The 18,796-nt window shown below is 34.8% G+C and overlaps 1 protein-coding gene across 3 annotated transcripts in view; it reads left to right on the forward strand.

Moving 5' to 3' along the window:
• Positions 1 to 18,796, forward strand: part of LOC126875553 (uncharacterized) — an 87,785-nt gene that overhangs the window by 9,223 nt on the left and 59,766 nt on the right. For all 3 annotated transcript variants that reach the window (XM_050638516.1, XM_050638505.1, XM_050638510.1), the window contains exon 2: positions 16,613 to 16,724. In XM_050638516.1, the coding sequence (XP_050494473.1) occupies positions 16,613 to 16,724 (112 nt within the window). The remainder of the gene's footprint in view (positions 1 to 16,612; positions 16,725 to 18,796) is intronic.

Raw genomic sequence — 18,796 nt, forward strand, 5'->3', positions numbered from 1 at the left:
TGCAATAGATAACTAGAATACCTATTTGTAACAGAGTACCTATTACAAAAAAATTGATCAATGCAATGTAATAATATAATGATAAAATAAGATATTGACGATCACTCGAAATACGAGATAAAACTTGAGAAATGTATAGATGCGTAATTTTTAAATTAAATATAAATATAGGAAGATAAGTTTTATTCTTTTTGTACGTTTAATGATTAAGTGATAATAGGTCGACGGTCAGTTTTAATAAATCAAAGTTACCCACGTACTCTACATCGTATTTCAAGGTAAATAACATTTCACGGAACGAGAATAGATCTGAATTGATGATGAAGGTACCTTTTCTCGACGAGGTCGATCTTTCATTGTGGTCTCTCCACTGCCTTTCCAATGTGAGTGAGCTGCTAGCAGCCGAAATCTCGCGAAATTAGCAATGTAAATTCGATATTCCTGATCTACAGGACGAATTCATCTTTGAACGTATTGTTCACGTATTCTTTCCATCAGCTCTTTAAAGGTCACCTGGTCCTACGTGAAATCAAAGTTGCGTTTCAAGTGGAAAATAATAGGAAACGATTGTTCGATTCGAAGTTTAAATTTCTCTGTAGCTTCATAATCTGAATAAAATACTATTATGAGTCTAAATTTCTTTCAAAAAAAGAGATTTAATTTTCTCTAATTTATCGGTTAATTTTGTTGATTTATGCAACAAACTTTCAGTAAGCCTCTTAATTTATTCTTAATTAATGTGTTAATGAATATCGATTGTATTACAGCCAGTCTGTGCGTTAATGATGCGTGCTGATGTGTTTTTGCATCAGCCATGTAATCAATAAACGCAAACCATAGCTCGATGCTAAACAATGGGTACGTTTTCCGTTGCATTTTGTCGAGATAAATTAAATAATGATTGAATAATGATGTTATATTTTATACATATAATATTATTCCAAAATACATGCATAGGTACATGTGATGAATACAAATGTACCATTATTGTATTACATGTTATATAATTATTATAGTATCGTAATAAAAAGACAACATTTTAAATCAAAATAATGTAAATTTTTGTAAACCAAATTTAAATTGTATTAGACTCATAGTCTGGTGATTCTATGTATATATCGTTATGGTAGTAAACGCTGCTTCTAATTACTAGCTCATTATTTAATAATTATTATCAATTCACCATTAATTTATACATATTGGTAAAATCCATATATCGTTACCAGAAATGGACCAAAACATCCGCATATTGTATGCATATGTATGTATGTATATATTGTAATTGACGTAAACGTATCTTGATTGGAAGAAGTATAGACGACAAAAATATTATTAAAAATATTAAAGTACACGACGTTATTTTCTAAACCTATTAACAAATCTTAAGACTCGTAATTAAATAATAATTCACTATAACTCAATGCATGATAACATTTTGATTAATTTTGTTTCGTGTTGTCAACCGGAAAAAGTAGTTCGAAGAAGTTACGTTTCACCGTGTGTATCTGATGAAAGAGCTTGCTTTTAGCTCTATATCCGAGCCGTCCTCGAGCTTCGGTTTGCCGCCTTAAACTACGAATGATTTAACGGGAACTCTGTTAATTTTTACGGCACTCTGCAAACTGAATGACCACAAGGAAATACCAACTCCCTCATTTGTCTCAACATTTTCCTATGCTAAACGTAATTAGTTCTGCTATTATCGTGTTGGTTGACTTGTAAATTAACATTAACCAAAACTTAGCGTTACAACGCTTTAATCTAACACTATGTCTAAAGCATACAGATCACTTTTACTAACGACCCCGTTATTCCTTTGTTTTCCACGTTTTGTAGCGTATGTTGATTGCATATTAAACTTTAGGATGATAAAATTATAGCATGTTTATTATCTGGGATATAATGTCAGTATGATATGGTATTATTAGTGATATTCTATTGTTTAACCCTGCAGGAGTCTTGATCCTAAAATTTTATTAAATAATATTTCTTAGCAATACAGTGACTTCAAATTGTAATACAGTGCCCAAATTACTTTTTTTTATACACACTGTACAAATAAATGAAGGAAAGTTGAATTTTATTGAAACAGATACAGTGTGTAATTATTAAATAGAAAAGCATACTACGCACGCCTATATGTTATTAATTGTCTTAAGTAAATCTAGAAAGTATGTACTTCTATGTTTTGTGCGTTCTCTGTTGTTCAAATATGGTTGAATGTTCATCACAGATGAATGTCACATCACATCACAAATTTTCTGTTATTTGTAACATTATAAGTTTGTATATCGCTTAAAGCGTATGATATTGTTGGTATCGAAGGAGTTCCTCAAATTCCCTAAAGACTTTAGAATTCTATATACTTTCGAAACTCTATAAGACGTTTTGGACTTGCGATACTTTCGATACTCTAAGAATTTCGTAACCTCTGATGCTGTTATTTTTCAAGTTGTAGATATTTTGTTCGTACTTTTTCGATCTTTCATTCGGCGTTCTAAAGCTCAAATTTTACGTATGCTGCACTGTGAACTCTGTCAAAAATAATAATACAATGAAAGAAAGTTATTACTCCTTTTAAGATTACTTCAAAAAAATCATTAAATAATGTATCATGAATTTTGAACAATTTTCTCTTTTCTAACAATCTTTTTAATCCTCTATAAATTCCCATTACTTTAAACAAAACAGTATATTCAATAAAATCGGATTTCTCCTTTAAAATCAGGTAACTCTGGTGCTCGGTAATCAATTTATTTTCCCAATGTTATCCAACTGGACGATCTAATTGCTCCCATCGATGCGTCACAGTTTACCATGTTTCCATTCTTCCGCAAAGATTCGGCGCATCAATTTCCCTCATCCACGGGTCATATATACGCATTAATCTTCTCGAGAGAGGCAACTTGATTAATTGATTGTCCTATCGTTTCCGCATCTCATTAGACGGCCACTCACGAAGACGTCAATCCGATATCGGTGCCGCGGCCAATGGACCATTGGTCATTTTTGCTTTTCATCGATCGTTGGCTCTTGCGAGTATTCCGGTTACATCGACAAAAGCTCCGCCGGCTATTCGATTACTACGGTTCCTTAGCGAATGAAGAATTCCTTTTTCTTTCTTTCTTTCCTTCTTCTTCTCGGCCATGGCTTGAAATGAAATTTTCTTCTTTCTCCCCTCCACTGGTTGTCTCGTCGACGATGCAATCCCCGGTGAAAATCGTAGCTCTCCGCCGTCACGACGTCGGAGTAAGACCTGATAAGGGGTATGAAGGGGGCTTTAGGAGTAGCGTGTCAGTGGGAAAGCCCGTTGATGAAAAAATTCCATTACGTTGTCTGGCCTCGGCGTTGTTACAAGGAAAAGATAAATTTCTGCGTTGGGCCACGATGCATGTGGCCGGCCACCATAAAAACAATTTATGGAACAACAGGGGACCGTCCCTTTCGTTTGAAACTTGTATCACGGATACAGGTATTCACATTAACCCTTGGAGTACCGATACGGGTTGGGTTTAGGGTGGCCCATATTAGTAGATCAATGCAATAATACAGTGACTTGCGAAACTGTTACGTTCATATTATATGCGTTATGCAAAACATATCGAAATTTTGTTAGTATTGTAATGTATGTTGGTAAGATTTGAAATCAATCTGAAAATGTATATGGAAGTTGTAATAACTCATTATACTAACTTGCAATGCAAAACTTATAGAATGTAGATTAAGTAACAAAATAATTCTACAGGTTTCGTCAATTATATATGTCGCCTTTATTATTACATATTGACTTTTAAAAATCAGTTTAATCGCGTATCATGATATTCTGTTATACATTTGTTTTGAAAGAGCTCGTTTAAGGGGAGAGAATTAACGAGGTTGTAAATCAATATTACGATTACTTCATACTTTGTAAGAAAAAGTTAAGGCGGAGATTGAACGTGAATAGTCTAAAACAGCAAATAGAAATTTATGAGACCTTTCAATATTAAGAGTTCTTTTTACTTAAAAATTGTATGGTATTATGCTAGATATTTATAGAAAATGTTTTCGGTATATATGTCGACCGATAGATATAATATAATGAAATATTAATACAGCTATGATCAATAAAAGATCAGACGTAACTGATACTAGCCTCAATCAAAGTTGATGGAAGTATGATATTACTTTTCTAAATTAAATAAATGATGCAATATCATGAATTATGTTTCACATAAATGTGAACTACTTTAATGCGAGTCATAGGAATGTATACCCAAACGATAAAACGGGAGATCTAAAAACGAAGAAATTATTGGATCAGAACCTTAACCTTAATTCTGTCAATGAAATCGTGTAGTAGAGGTGCTATATAAAATCTCTTGTTTGTCGATCTGCAGATTTTTGGCGTGACACACAGCGCTTATATATAGAGAACGATACCGAGAATTAGGCGATGAAGTCGAACACACGCTATTCGTGAGGTACTCCGTTAATAGTGTTTCTAAGTGTTCAGGTATGATAGGAATTTAGTTTACTCAACCTTTTATATATCATAGGGTTTATTCCAAGTATAAGTGTGCGTACAGTATGAGATAAAGATATTTGCACGATGAAAATGTAGAAATGAAGAGAATAAAAAGAATGGGGATATAATATTGTTTTGCTAATACTATAGAGACATAAATGTACAAACGAAATATTAATCGACAAATATCACACGGTTACATATGTTTGAATATATGTATTTAATGATATAGAAAATATTTCTCTTTCTACGGTATCGAATATAGAATGGCGAACAGGTAACGTTTTAATTGAAAGTTTCATAATGGAGATTGGCAATAAATCTTCATAATTTCCCTTAATTAAAGGAAAGTAACAGTACCTTCGAAAAGATATGGTATATTTTATTCACGAACGGTTCATTGAAGTAACTTCCAACGAACAAAGAATAAAAGTTAACAATGAAGGTAACAGAAGGGTCCAAGGTAACGATCTAAAATCAGTAAGTCCGTAAGAAAATTTCAATGCAATCTTCTCGCTTAATACTATTGTTCTTTCTTCGTGATCCCTGGATTCTTCGACATTCCATGGAAACATTGTCTTTTACACAAAAAGTCTGATGAAATACCATTGTGAAATTAAATTAATTCTTGCAATTTAATGTCGACATTAACAAACTCAATTTTTTGCATATCTGCTAATCAGAATCGGTTGATTGTGAATGGTTACATTCATACTTTTATGAATGTAAGTTCCACTTTTCAATATTTCGCAGAACCATCGTTTTCTTCATAAAAAGTTATGTCAAATGAAACACCATCTCAAAGCTATATTAATTCTCGCAATCTAATGTTGTCATTAAGAAAACATACTTTCTTCTCGTATAATTAATCATAATTATTAGGCTGTACATGCTTATACATTCTATGGACAGAAATAAAGAGATGTAAACTAAATAGAGATTTACATTTCGTTCGTTCTCGAACATGTTTGTACATTTATTTAAATTTTCGTCTTAAAGCGTCTCTTTACTTTAACCTGCATAAAAAGATCAATATGATGACAAATATTGTTATCTCAAAATCGCAAAAACGACCTTAATTCGAAATCCAATAATCGATTTTACGATGCACCGAAAAACTACAAACCATCAATCAAGAAAGGGCCATTTGCAATATAGAAGTAATGAGAACTTTCTGATCGCAAAAACTTTTTATCGAAGAAATGAAATCCACCCTCGTCTCTTGAAAGATGGAAATATCCATTCACGGTAAAAACCGTTAACGATACGAAGAAACGCGCTACATTTTCTCACATGACCATTATGCGAGCTCCATAGCCACTGAGAGGAAGAAGTTGAACTAATTTCGTAATTTCTTTGGTCGGATGGCCGGCCAACGCGAGGGAAGGTTAATTACGCCCCTGGTCGCTTTGCACGTTCGTTCACAGCTAACTGAAACTTCTCGGTGGATCTCGCTCTTTGTGTCTCAGATACATTTAAACTTAAAAGTAGCCTCGAGCAGATCACGATCGACGACCGGAAACGAGAAATCGCGATGTTGAGAAAAGAGCGGAGAAAGGGCCTGCTAATTGCACGACAAATCGTCGGTTCTTCTCGTTGCTCGTTTTCCATTCGTACAATTAGATACGTTATAATTAGACTGCGGATTTTTATACTAATTCATATTTTATTTTTCGAATATTATAACAAGTATACTTTAGGTATTTTATTATTTTTTAACATTATATTGTAATCTTTAATAATGTATATAATAATGTATATTTAATAATGTATATTTCTATAATGTATATTATACTCCAGACGTTTTATATATTTTTTGCATATTATACATACTCTACGTATTTTTGCATCTTTAAGTTTCAGATAAACGCATAAAAATCCGCACTTTAGTAATAATATTTCACGGTAAAAGTTCCTGTTATCGACAAACGTTGATGATCTTGTATCGGCGTCCTTGCATGTTAATTAATTAATCCTGTTTACATCTATCAAAGTAATTCGTTCGATTATTAACACACATGTTCGAACGTATAGAAGAATACAAGTGATGCAATTTTCATTGAATGTATTTAATTTGAATTCTCGTATTCCTACGTTAGGCGAAAAGGTATTTCTGATATTGCGTTCGTATGATAGAGCATTCAAAGTCTATGCGAGAAATTGCAATGTACTCGTGGAAGTCACGTTTATTATTTAAGGAGTTCCTTCTGGTCTGTAATTTGTTTTCTTTTGTAAGTGGTTTTTCGGTAATAAATCTTTTTTTATCTTTCCACGAAAGGTTTGATTAATGGCTTCAAGATAGTGTCGGTGATTGATCTCTGAATATCAATAGAATTATTTTAAGATCATTAAGTTATATTGTTAAAAATGTTCTTTTATACAAAGTGTCTACATAATATTAATTAAAAAATGCAAAATGGCCATGATGTTCTCTGGGTAACTTCTTAACATCTTTCAAATGTTCAACAAATTGATTCGAAAGATATATTTAATAGTCAGCTACAGTCAAATGGAAAAATAGTTTAAAATTAATTCACAAGGTGTTGAATTTTAAAATTGCTCTATTATAAAAAACGAAAAATGTTCTTCACATTATCTATATATTATCAGATTGTCAAAGCGTTGATTTTGACTTTAATTTTTTATCTCAATTGTGCCCACTGTAATAATATACATCTTGTAAATATTTTCAAAAAACGCAATAATTCTTTCTTCCAATTTCTCAACAGAGTTTCTTAAATTTCAATATCAATATCGTTGAATGGGTGTCACGTTACGATTAAAATTCTCTCGTAAAACATCTTCCCCGTATCCAGCGGAGATCGATAACTTTCCCTGGGAAAAAGACGTCACGTTGTATTTTATTGGCGAGATGAGCTTTCAGTTGTTACTCAAGGGATTCGTTTCTCCATATCGAGTTCTTCAGAACCATCCAAACCGTCGATCACCTCGGCTCGTAAAAAGCTTGGTGAAGTCGCGTATACGTACGAAGGATCAAGATTGTTGAAGGACGACACCCTCTGCCACCCCTTGTCGAGGTTTAATTAAACTTTTGCAATGGATTCGCCGGCGTGGCGTGACCGCTTACAATGGAGGAACGAACGAATTACTCTCAATCGCCCGTCGGCGTGGCTTTGTTGCCGGCTTTAATCGTTTCCACCTGGAACGATTCTTTCTTTTGCCGTCTTTTGCTGTTTCGCTATTTCGTTTCACGGCCACATTTTGTAACAACAAACGCTCCGTGGAAAGGAGGTGAAGCTGCTTTTAAGCGAATTATGGAATCAGGAAAATGGATCGTCTCGGATCGACGGGTTTCTCTTCGATAATTGGCGTAATCGAACAGCGAAAATTATTATCGACGCTTCTTCGTTCGCGAGGTGGCCGCGAGAAATGTAGACGGTAAAATCGATATTTTATTGTCGCCGTCGTTGGAACAAGGTCAATGCGTTCGCTCATCTCATTCTTCTTTTGTTCGTACGATATATAGCACGTTATTTTACTTTTTTTTAGGAAAGTGATATTGAAAGTGAAAAGTTGATGTTTGTATCTCGTATGTGGTGCTTGGAGGATTATTTATTAAAGAATTAAGTAAGGGATAATGTTTGTTGAGGAATATAAGGAATGTATGATAAGGGATGTCAATAAAAAATGAAGTTTGTTAAGTAGCAAGGAGCATATAATAAGGAATAAAATGTGTTAAGGAATAATTAATAATCTTTAAGGCTTCGACATATCAGAAAATAACGGTGAGTTCAGAATGAACGATTTAGAATATAATTATCTCTTTGCCCCCAAGATTCTCTGTATTTCTGGTATTAAATGAAAAAAAACACATACTTTTAATTGTTTATGACAAATAAGTATTAATTATTGCGTTACACATGACATTTAAGATGTGATTCGAGTATTCACTCAAGCTTAAAATCTTATTCCATCTGTTGAAATCTAACATCTTTCGTTTTCCAAAACCTCATCGTGGCATGGTTAACAGGAGTACAAAGACATTCTCGTTTCATAAAATTGAGAGTAAAGAGAATACGGTCGATGAACTCTCCTCTCATGCATTTACCAATCTTTTCACCATTTCTCCTGAACCGTGCTCATTCATTATCATAAAACCAGAAATGATGAAAGGCCACAATGATGGAACACCGAATCGCCGGAACGAAGCGTCGATGGTGACATAATTGTTCTCGAATCTACGCGAAAAGCTGTGCGAAGTTCGCACTTCCGATAGACTGAAACTCGTCGGTGGCGCAAACATTCCATAAAATCTGGAACTGGATCGCAGCTGCGTACGAATTGTGTCCACAGAATCGATTTCTCCGGTTCTTGCACCGCGAAAGTATCTCCGATTCGGCCTTAATTACATGTTTGGCTAACGAACCCGGCCTCTTAAATCAAGTAAACCGTGGCAAGTGTTGCGAATGTGGAAAGTCTGTACTTTCAACCGACAGATACTTGGAAAGCGTTTTCAACTTCGCCGAGAGACGCTCACCCTTTCCCGGATCCACGCCCTACCGCAAAATTAACTCGGGAGATGCGTTAACGTTTTCCTTTTGCACGCTTCTCTTCTCGCGCGAGAACCCACGGATCAGACCTGAATTCTTGCCGATCCTCCGAGCCGAGAGATTTTTATTATCGGCCACGTTGATAAGTTTCTTTGTAGACTGATGGGCTCACCTCTTCTCTTTCTCCTTTCTTGCGTAAATACTGGGAAGGGTTTTAGGAGAATGAATGTTTGCTGCTCCTTTTCGAAGGGTAAATTGCTGGAAATGGGAAATGGGATTCGAGCGAGGGAAGAGTAGCAGTGGAAATTTGTGAAATTTTATAACTATTGATATATTCTTTAAAACGATGACCATAGAAGGAGAATATAATATTATATTTTTGAAAATTTTCTACGCTATTAATTAATTTCATATGAACCGATTCGTATTTTTATTTGGGTTTCGGATTAGATATGTCGTTCCCTCATCCTCTTGAACATTTAAGAAACAGTTATAGTGACAGTATCGATTATGCCGTGGGTTCTGCGTAATATTTCATGCATGTACATATCTATTATTTACTTTTACAAGACTTATATTTTTGCATCTGATAAATTGATCCACTTTCTAAGTGTATCACGTTGAAGTATTTCCTTTCAGCCAACAAGTAGCATAAAACTTAAGAAATCAGCAAAAGCAGATCCATGATATTTCTATCACGTGATCTTCAAATGTAAAATGAAAAAGACAAATAGTAATTTCAATTTTGTTTGCACGTTACCAAATATTTCTTCGTTAAAAAAACTTTCAATACTAAATAATTTTAGTATATCTTTCAATCCTTTAATCCCAATATGAAATAAGCTGTCGCGCAAAGTTGGAATAACTTCCTCATCTTCTTAGGTGAAAAAAGGGTTAAAGCGGAACCCAGACGAAGTTAAGTCTCTTCTTCGAGGGCATTTACCGGGCTCGGTGGATCGTTTGAGTTTTTCATTGCACAGGTGTCGGTGTATTTCGCGACATCAAGCTTCGTCTTGTGTGCGCACGCTACAGCGAAGAATAATTTCGGTATTCACGGGTTTGCCGGGTTCACACTGGAAGAACGTCTTAATTACCCGCTCAGGTAAGCTGACAAAAAAGGAGGGAAAAACGAGAGACAGAAAGGTGCACGCGAAAGGCGGGCCGGAAAGACTTACCTCGGCATTTTCAGGAGCTTTAAGCACTCTGAACTCTCGCGTCTAAGTAAAGTATGGAACTATACGTTTCTGTGACTAATTCGCGACCCTGGAAGCTAATCTACAACTTTAAGAGTAAATGAGAATAAAAGAAAAAGGTAATTTGACAGAATGTCTTCGTTTTCTTCCTCGTTTTTCGTGGAGGTGGAGTTTCGAAAAATTAAGGTTAGCGAGGCTACATTTCGTAAAAACTAGTGTTTTTCAAGAATTTTATTATCAGAATACTGATATCAAGAAATATGCAACTTTGAATTTATGTCCTTTTCGATATATAGATATGATGAATTATGAATGTTTAGAAATATATCGTGGTGTTAAATTCGTCGTACTATTGAAGTCAGGAAAATTCTACGCATCAAAGTAAGACGAGAACGGAGAGTAGTAAAGTTATCTTAGAGGCTTCAATTTCGTAATTACCGAATTACAAAATTTAATATACGTCAGTTCATTAGACAGAAATAGATAATTGCAGGAAGTTATTCTTGATTTTCGTCTTATTTTGAAATATAAGATCTGCCTATCTTCAATTGAATTTGGAGCCACGGTGTATAATTTAAGTAACGCTAATACAATTCATATAAGAACATAATTCAAATAACCATCTTTTGATTCAATAAAGAAACGATCTTAGGGATGGAGTTACCCACTTAAATAAATTGCAACTTGCCGTATTACCGAGAATATTTACGAAACAGTGTAAGTCTTTTTCAATGTTTTGTACATAGTCATTCACGACAATGTGAGATGTCACGATTTTTTTGAAGGGTTGATTACACTCTTACGACTGTTCCTTTAATAAAACAAAATTGATTATGATATTTTAGCATCACTTAAAGTAACATTTCTGTAAAGTTTCAAGCTTATTTTGAATTTTCGTATTGTCGAACGTTTTTCGTTAATGGCGTCCAATTAATTGGGAACTTTTGGAAGTTATCCTTTATGTTTTCACGAGTGATGTATGTAGTGTTAGTTGAACGTGGACTGAGAGGAAAGTATCGGGGGATTTTGATAATACGCTTTCAATAATGAACAACATATGTATATTTGTTCATGTATCTTGATATAGTTTTATAACGTCTAATAATTGCACCTATATTTTTCAATTTTAATATTGATATAGTAAATGAAATAGTAAGGAAAAGAGCTTAAATCTACCCACGATGCTTAGGTATCTTTCAAGCTCAATAATTCAAGATTGGAAGGTTTCAGCGTTGGAGTCAGCGACGCTCTGCAAAATCAATTACAAACTTTCTCGGCGCAATAGGGTAACTTTTTATGTGTAAATAAACGTTTGGTTCACCATTCCGCATACGATTCGCTTCACTATTACTCTGTCTCTCAAAATTGTGAAACATTCCTTTGACTTCTCGTCTACTCTCGTAGTTTTGGCTTAGAGTTTGATTTGTATGTATTTCGAATGCATTATACATTAATGTCTGAAAGTTTCTCAGTTATTGAGTAGTGACTGACACGTTTAAAAGCAATTTTAAAAATAATATGTTAAAATAGAAAATTATTTGAGTTCATCAATAAGAAAAGTTATTTGTTAGAAGCTTTTTAAAAGTTTACATTAGAAGAAACTTTCTAAAGAAGCTTTTTAAACGAGTAACTTACGAAAAAGATTTGAAGCAGAAAATATTCTAATAATAAGTAGAAGCTAAATAAAATTATTCTGTCTTCATCGATACAATACTGATATACTCCAATATCAATATAGTTATATCTGTTATATTAAACGTAAGAAATGAGTACCTCGATCAGATTATCTAAAAACATGTATATGCTTCATTATGAAATTTTACTATCCTCCATAATCGATATTCTTCACAAAGAAAATTGTAAGGTAATATTATTAATTTATTATTAAGGAATCCCTGCATTAAATTTACTTCGTGTTATAAAATAAAGAAAATATGTTAGAAATTATTTCGAGGTAAAACAACATATATTTGTCGAGATTCCTTTCACCGCATACGGGCATTAACTCCCACGTGCAAAATGCGAAGAAGTGAGCATTTCATCACTTCCCCAATATGGATTTGCTTAATACGGCGTCTGAACTCGGGTGTGAAACTTAAAATTGCGGTCGTCGCGCGTTGACCTGATACTTGTGTATAAACGCCGCTTTGTCAATGGAGTTTTATATAAACCGATGATCTCAGACGAATTTCTCGATGTACCACGGGGCGTGACACATTTTATTTCTTTCACAATGTCTTCGCCGTGGTAACATACATACGTAATTTCTTTTGATGTCCTTTCGTTAGAAACGTTGTAAATGTGTGTTCTCGCAGAAAAATTTCGAAGAACTCGAAGAAACAATTTTTCTTAACATATATTATATATACATTTGTGTCCTCAACTTTTTTTGAAGATTTGCCTCAATAAATTGGGAATGTTTATGGATATTTATATTTTTACCCATAATCAATAAATACTACACTTTGGATATTTATATATTTGTGCATATTATGCGCATTCTATGTATGTTTGTACTTGAAAATTTGTCATAAGTGCATAGGGATTCATTGAACAGCGTATGTAATTATTAATTCGGACTATCAAGATTACCGTAATTTTACAAAATTATTAATTTACGCAATAAAACTTTTTATTTAATCTCAATAATTCAATGTAATTAAAAACTAAATCAGCGTAATGCAACGTCGGATTAAATAATTCTCATTGATGATTGTATTCAAAATGTTCAGAGAAACCGGAGTCCATTAAAACGTTCTAAATGTATCATTCGTGCTTTCATTGCTCTTCATTTTTCCTAATAGCATCCCTATAATGTATCAGTAGCAAATTTCTCATCAGCTTCTTCGATTTATCTACTTTTGAGCAGTTTCGTAACGTTTGCCGCGCACAGAGCTGTGCTCCTCAGGTTCCGAATCAGACCAACGCCATTATATTTCCGCTTCACGTAGAATTGGCAACGGGAATGGTACGCGGCCCCCGTTAGAATGAGTTAGAGCTAGCAACTGACCTATCCCATGTTGAACGACCTCGACGAGCTTCGAAGGCCAATGCATCACAATTCATAACTTTATCAGACGTTCTCCGTTACGTACTTACTAGTTCAAAGACGTAGGAGTGCTATCAAATCATACTATGGGCACGTTAGGTTTTTGTTTTTGAGGCGCCAGATTAAGTAGAAAAAATTAAATTTTTACTCCTCGATTTAATACAATATTTTATTACGATTTTAATATCATTTAAAATACCAAATGCACTCAGTTCCGTTAGCTGATTTATGCGATGTATTTAATGAAAAGGAAGTTCAAGTAATACCAACACATACATTTGAGATAAGTCATTATTCTCTTCCCGTTGTCAATAAAAGAAGAAAGAAATGTGAGACACAGAAAAATTAAATAATATAATAAATTGTTACACATATTTTGTAGATATTCTATAAATATTTTTTGAAAAATTAGCAGCAAGTTGAAAATATTTCGTGAAATATCCATATTTTAAATAATTTGATGGAGTTGCACGTAGTATATAAAATACAATAATATCAAAGCATGCAATTTAATACAACAAAAAGAGAGAAAGCGTTATAGATATGTATTTCGTACATACACAAAAATGAAAAAATGTTTTTCTCTATTGCATCTAATAAATTTAGTATTCTGCGATTTATTTCAATTGTATGACGCAACTATATAATATCAACAATATTTTATCAAAGCTTTCGAAAGCGTTCATATTTTTCATTCAATTTAAAACAATTCAGAAACGCAATAAATTTTTAGGAAGCCAGGCAGAAAAAGATAACGGCATAACAGAGCAAGTCTTAAAACCGAGGGAGGAACACAAAAGGGACACCAGAATTGTGCCAATTTAACGGGTTCCAAATTATGTAACCGTCAACGTTAATGCTATCATTATAAAAGATAAAAGTACATCTGTGTCTTTCGTTGAGTGAAACCACATTGTGAATTCAATGGCAAACTTAGTTATTAAGAGATAGGAAGAGGAGCACAATAGCATATTTACCTATTTTTGATAATAAAATGAATATCCTTATTTATAAAATTATTGATAAAACAAACTGCAAATAATAAATTAAACTTCCTTATAATGATCATAGTTATACATAGTAATACATATATTATAAACTGATTAAATTGATGTTTATGTAACAATAAAACTGGCACTTGTAATTGTCAGACATTATAGAATTATTTTCTTACTGGACAAACTCTTTATCTTCAGATTTTTCAATTTTTTAACTTTTGAATTATAAGATAAATTATACTTGGATCTAATTAATTCATATGTAAATATAATAAATACCATAATAAATATAGTGGTATGCGAATATAAATTTTTGTAAACATCGTATATCATGTTCATTGCTAATCTCGTCTGTGATTGCGAACAGGTTAATGGCTAATGAAAGTATCAATCGATTTCCACTGCTAAACATCATCCAATATAGAGATGGTAAATTTACATATGAGTTTTGGGCGCCCCACTTTAGGTTCAACATGACCACGCATCCATAGGACCAAGCTTGACATGATTCTCGACCAGTAGCACCTTAACTCATTTTATAAGGTCCTGTCGAGGGTTTGAGGTTCGGGATCATGTTGGTCTTGGTCGAATGAGTCCAGGGTCATGTCGAGCGTAGTCCCATGCGTCCGTGGTTTTGTTGGAACTGATCTCACGAGTCTTCCCTTGCGCGTTCTCTCGACTGATGGTCCTTAGCGAGTGTGACCTTCTATTTTTGGTATTGAGGTGGTATGGTGATAGGTGCGTAAGGAACTACTCTTGGTGTTTTTAACGAACAATAGTTTAATTAGAACTAATCAACAATCAGAGTTAACAATTAACAACTAACAATTACACTTAACAGACAACAGGTAACAACTAACAAATAACGATAGACACCGAGAGATCATTCGACGCGTTGCTATGCAAATAGTACCGAGGAGTTACACATTTATGGCGCAAGACAGACTGACTCTGCTTTTGTTTCGGATCGCGCAGATTCTTCCCTTCGTAGCCCATCGATATCCCCCACTAGCGTGCATTCATTATGTGCCGCCAGTGCTGGCACGTGTATGCTCTTCCGAGAATTCGGCGGAAAGAGTGTGAAGATATCGATGGTACATTGGGCACGTCGGTGTTGCGCTTTGGCGGCGTCGCGCTTTGCATCCGGAGCCGTTGAAAAGTTCCGTGGCCCGTGCCGCCACAGTATTATTCCGTATCGCGTTATGTATTTGTAGAATTTGCTAGGTTGGGTATTTGTGGTTTCAAAATTAAGACACAATTCAATACTATCTGTAAAGTTTATGTGATTGTAGCTATGATAATTGTTGATTGACATTTCGAATAATTAATTGTTGTGTCTGTACATCTTCTAATGTTTCATTAAGATTTGAATTATTCCTTTACGTTTAGTTCGAATGAGAGTTATTCTTGCTATCACTGAAGATTTTTATTATGTTTTCTGGATTATGTTTTTTTATGTTTACAAAAGGTGAAAAAGGAAAAAAAAATTTTTGAGTGGTCCTGAATCAATGACCAGGGACAGTAGATGATTATAATTAAAGTGAAATGATGAAGACAAGTAAGGATAAAATTCAACGTTAATTTTGTTAAAAGTACTTACGTTCTAGTAATTACGAAAACAAGAATACTGAAACCCGATATTTTGACTGATTTAGTAGCTGTACCGTTAAAATCGTCGATGATGCTACGTCGTTTGTATGGAGTTCACTATGTCCAAAATTGTTTTCCGATTTTCACATTACTCATGCCAGCTTTGTTTAAAGCTATCGCGTATCAGCAAACCATGCTCGTAACCTTCGAAATAGGAGAAGGTTCGTAAGCAAATTCCAACGGTAGTCGGTGAAATGCGCATCTCGATCAACGATTTCTACGACTACCTGTACGCAGAACAACTATTGCAAACCGCCGCTTTGTTTCCTGCCTGGCTTTCGCTTTAACCTTTCGATGCGATAAAAAGTTCAATATCGCACTGAAAAGCTGACTTTCCAAACGGTTGTACGGCGAGGGGCGTATGCAAGTACTCCTCCTGGCATTTCAAAGTAGCGAGGGTCCTATTGACTTTCGGGCGGAGTGCGAGCAGAACCAAAGAAAGGTTCTAAGGCCTGGAATTGAGGAAACTTCCCTCCTCGGCCAGGTGAAACTTCCCGCCAGCCGGAAATGGAAACTCTCGCGCCTCCGTTCCGCGTTCAGTACGGACGCAGCAGTATCGCGCGCGTGTGTGCTTCTCTCTCTTTCTCTCTACACTTTTTGCTGTTTCTCTTTTTCTGCAGTAGCGCTTTTCTGTCGTTTTTAGATTTATTACAATGTTTCATATTCGACGTGAAATGAATGCGATGTGATTTTTGTGTTTTCAGGACGCTGCCAGAACGCAGGTCCACGGGAACAGCCGGATAGCAGGGATGATGCGAGGAAAATAGGCGATCTGCGCGACGAACTGCAGGCTGACGATGCGGATCAGTCGTATGTGTAAGTACTTTATGCATATTTGATGCCTTCGATCGAACGTTGTCGGTTATCGAAAGCTTTGTGTTCGAGGAAATAGAAACAGACATCAATCGGGCTTGTAAATTGACGAGCGATAGTTTGAACACTTTTAGGACCATGTTTTTTTAAAGATTATCATTTTTTAAAGCATCACTTTTTGCTGTAAAATTACTGAAAATATTTTTCTAGGAAAGCTTTTCTCGGTAAAAGTTTGCAGTAATTTATGTAAATAAATCACGGAGGTTGTACATCGCTGAACAATGACAAGAATATTTTTTTAAAAAAGTTTTTTCGGCATAAGAATTTGCAGTGATTTATGTAAAATGATTCATTACAGTTTGAAAGCAATTGCCCCATCTCCCTCTGGAATGTGTAACGCATGCCTGTGACATCAGAGTTAATGAGCGAATTGGCTCGTTAATTATCAAGGTCGATCGTTATGTTTGTGGAGCAGTGTCAATTGTTTTAAGTGAACCCACTTTCCAATTGATCTTAAAATAACATATTTTAAGAATATATATTCCTTTTTATTTTATAGCTCTATTAACCTTATTATAGCCAAAATTTGTCAAGATAATTTAAATTTTATATTCAATGTCAAGTATATTGTTGGTAGGTATATTTTCAGATTTATAAATATTTCAGTGATTGTTTGCTAAAAATGTAGGATTTCTTGTCAAAAGGGTAGATTGTCGTCCTTTCTACTTTGTAACCAGATCCTTTCTACTTTGGAATAATGAAATTAATCTCTAACAATACTCTGATGGGTCGATTACCATTTCAAAAATCGACCTCGTAACTTCCTACAGTTGCCCGTATATAATTACGAATCTAGACATTCTTTCCAGATGTATTCTTAAGGTTGCACGTGGTATAGATCCTTGGCATCTTTGGCGAATCTTTCAAAAGTACGGTAGTAGCAGGCTATTTGTCTCTAAATGTCATATTAACGTGCTGACGCTAATGTGTCTTTTTGAATTGAATTCATTTGTGATTCTTCGCTTTCTATTCTCTTGCTCTTCCCCAAACATTTCTTTTTTCTATTTATAAAATTGCTAATTATCTACATTGAGAGTTCTGTACATTCTACGTAGAATACGTTTTATGCTATAATTAATTTTTGGTAGTTTAATAAAAGTCATAAGCTTCGATTATATATTAATATCATCAGAAGTTTGTCATATGATTAAATATTAATGAATACAGACCATGTACATACATACAGTAATAACAATACATATGTATAACAATTCTGTACTCTGCCTATACTCTTCATATATCGACTTATCTCTTCTTCACAAACTGCAAAACTAACTTACAAATGTCGATACTGATAAGTTGCTGCACCTAAAAAGGAGTAAGACGAAGGAGAAAGAGAGGAAAAAAGAGAAAAAATAAAGGAGCAGGAAAAGTGAAAGAACGTGTCTCACGTTTCTTGTTTCTGGGCAACAAGTCCTCTTGGCGAATTCAATAAAGTCGATGGAATGGTCGCGGAAATCGTCGTTGGAGTAGAGTCGCAAGTTCCGGTGCACGGAGTGGGCATCGAGGATCAAACGGTTGGACTCTGGAGAACCGATAATTACGGTGGCGCACGAAATAAGGGCGGTCGTATTACGGTGGTATTACACACTCGAACTTTCTAATTGATACGTAACACAGTCGAACCGCAGTCATGGAAACCCGGTTAAAGCGCGCACACCACCTAACGCCTGTCTCAATTACACACTAGCACGACTTATAATTACCGAAGCTAAAGGGTCCCGGGAGGATAGAATCGTGCTCCAGGTTCTCGTGAGGCGGTGCACGCGTCTTCGTTTCTAAAGGAATCCCAGCTTTTCGCGGTATTTTCATTTACAAGTGCTGGAATGTTTAACGACCATGGTTACAGTTTCCCTCGTTTGTCGTTATTACGATAGTTGGGATGGCTGAGACTCTTTGAGTACGCTTCGCGGCTTCCTATGAAATTATGCATGCAATCAGACCGCCTGGTCCTCGTTGTTGGAACGTTATTGAAACGGAGATTTTTGTATATTTAATAGGATCAGATTCGTTTA

The sequence above is a fragment of the Bombus huntii genome, chromosome 2, assembly GCF_024542735.1.
Source record: "Bombus huntii isolate Logan2020A chromosome 2, iyBomHunt1.1, whole genome shotgun sequence".
Lineage (NCBI taxonomy): Eukaryota > Metazoa > Arthropoda > Insecta > Hymenoptera > Apidae > Bombus > Bombus huntii.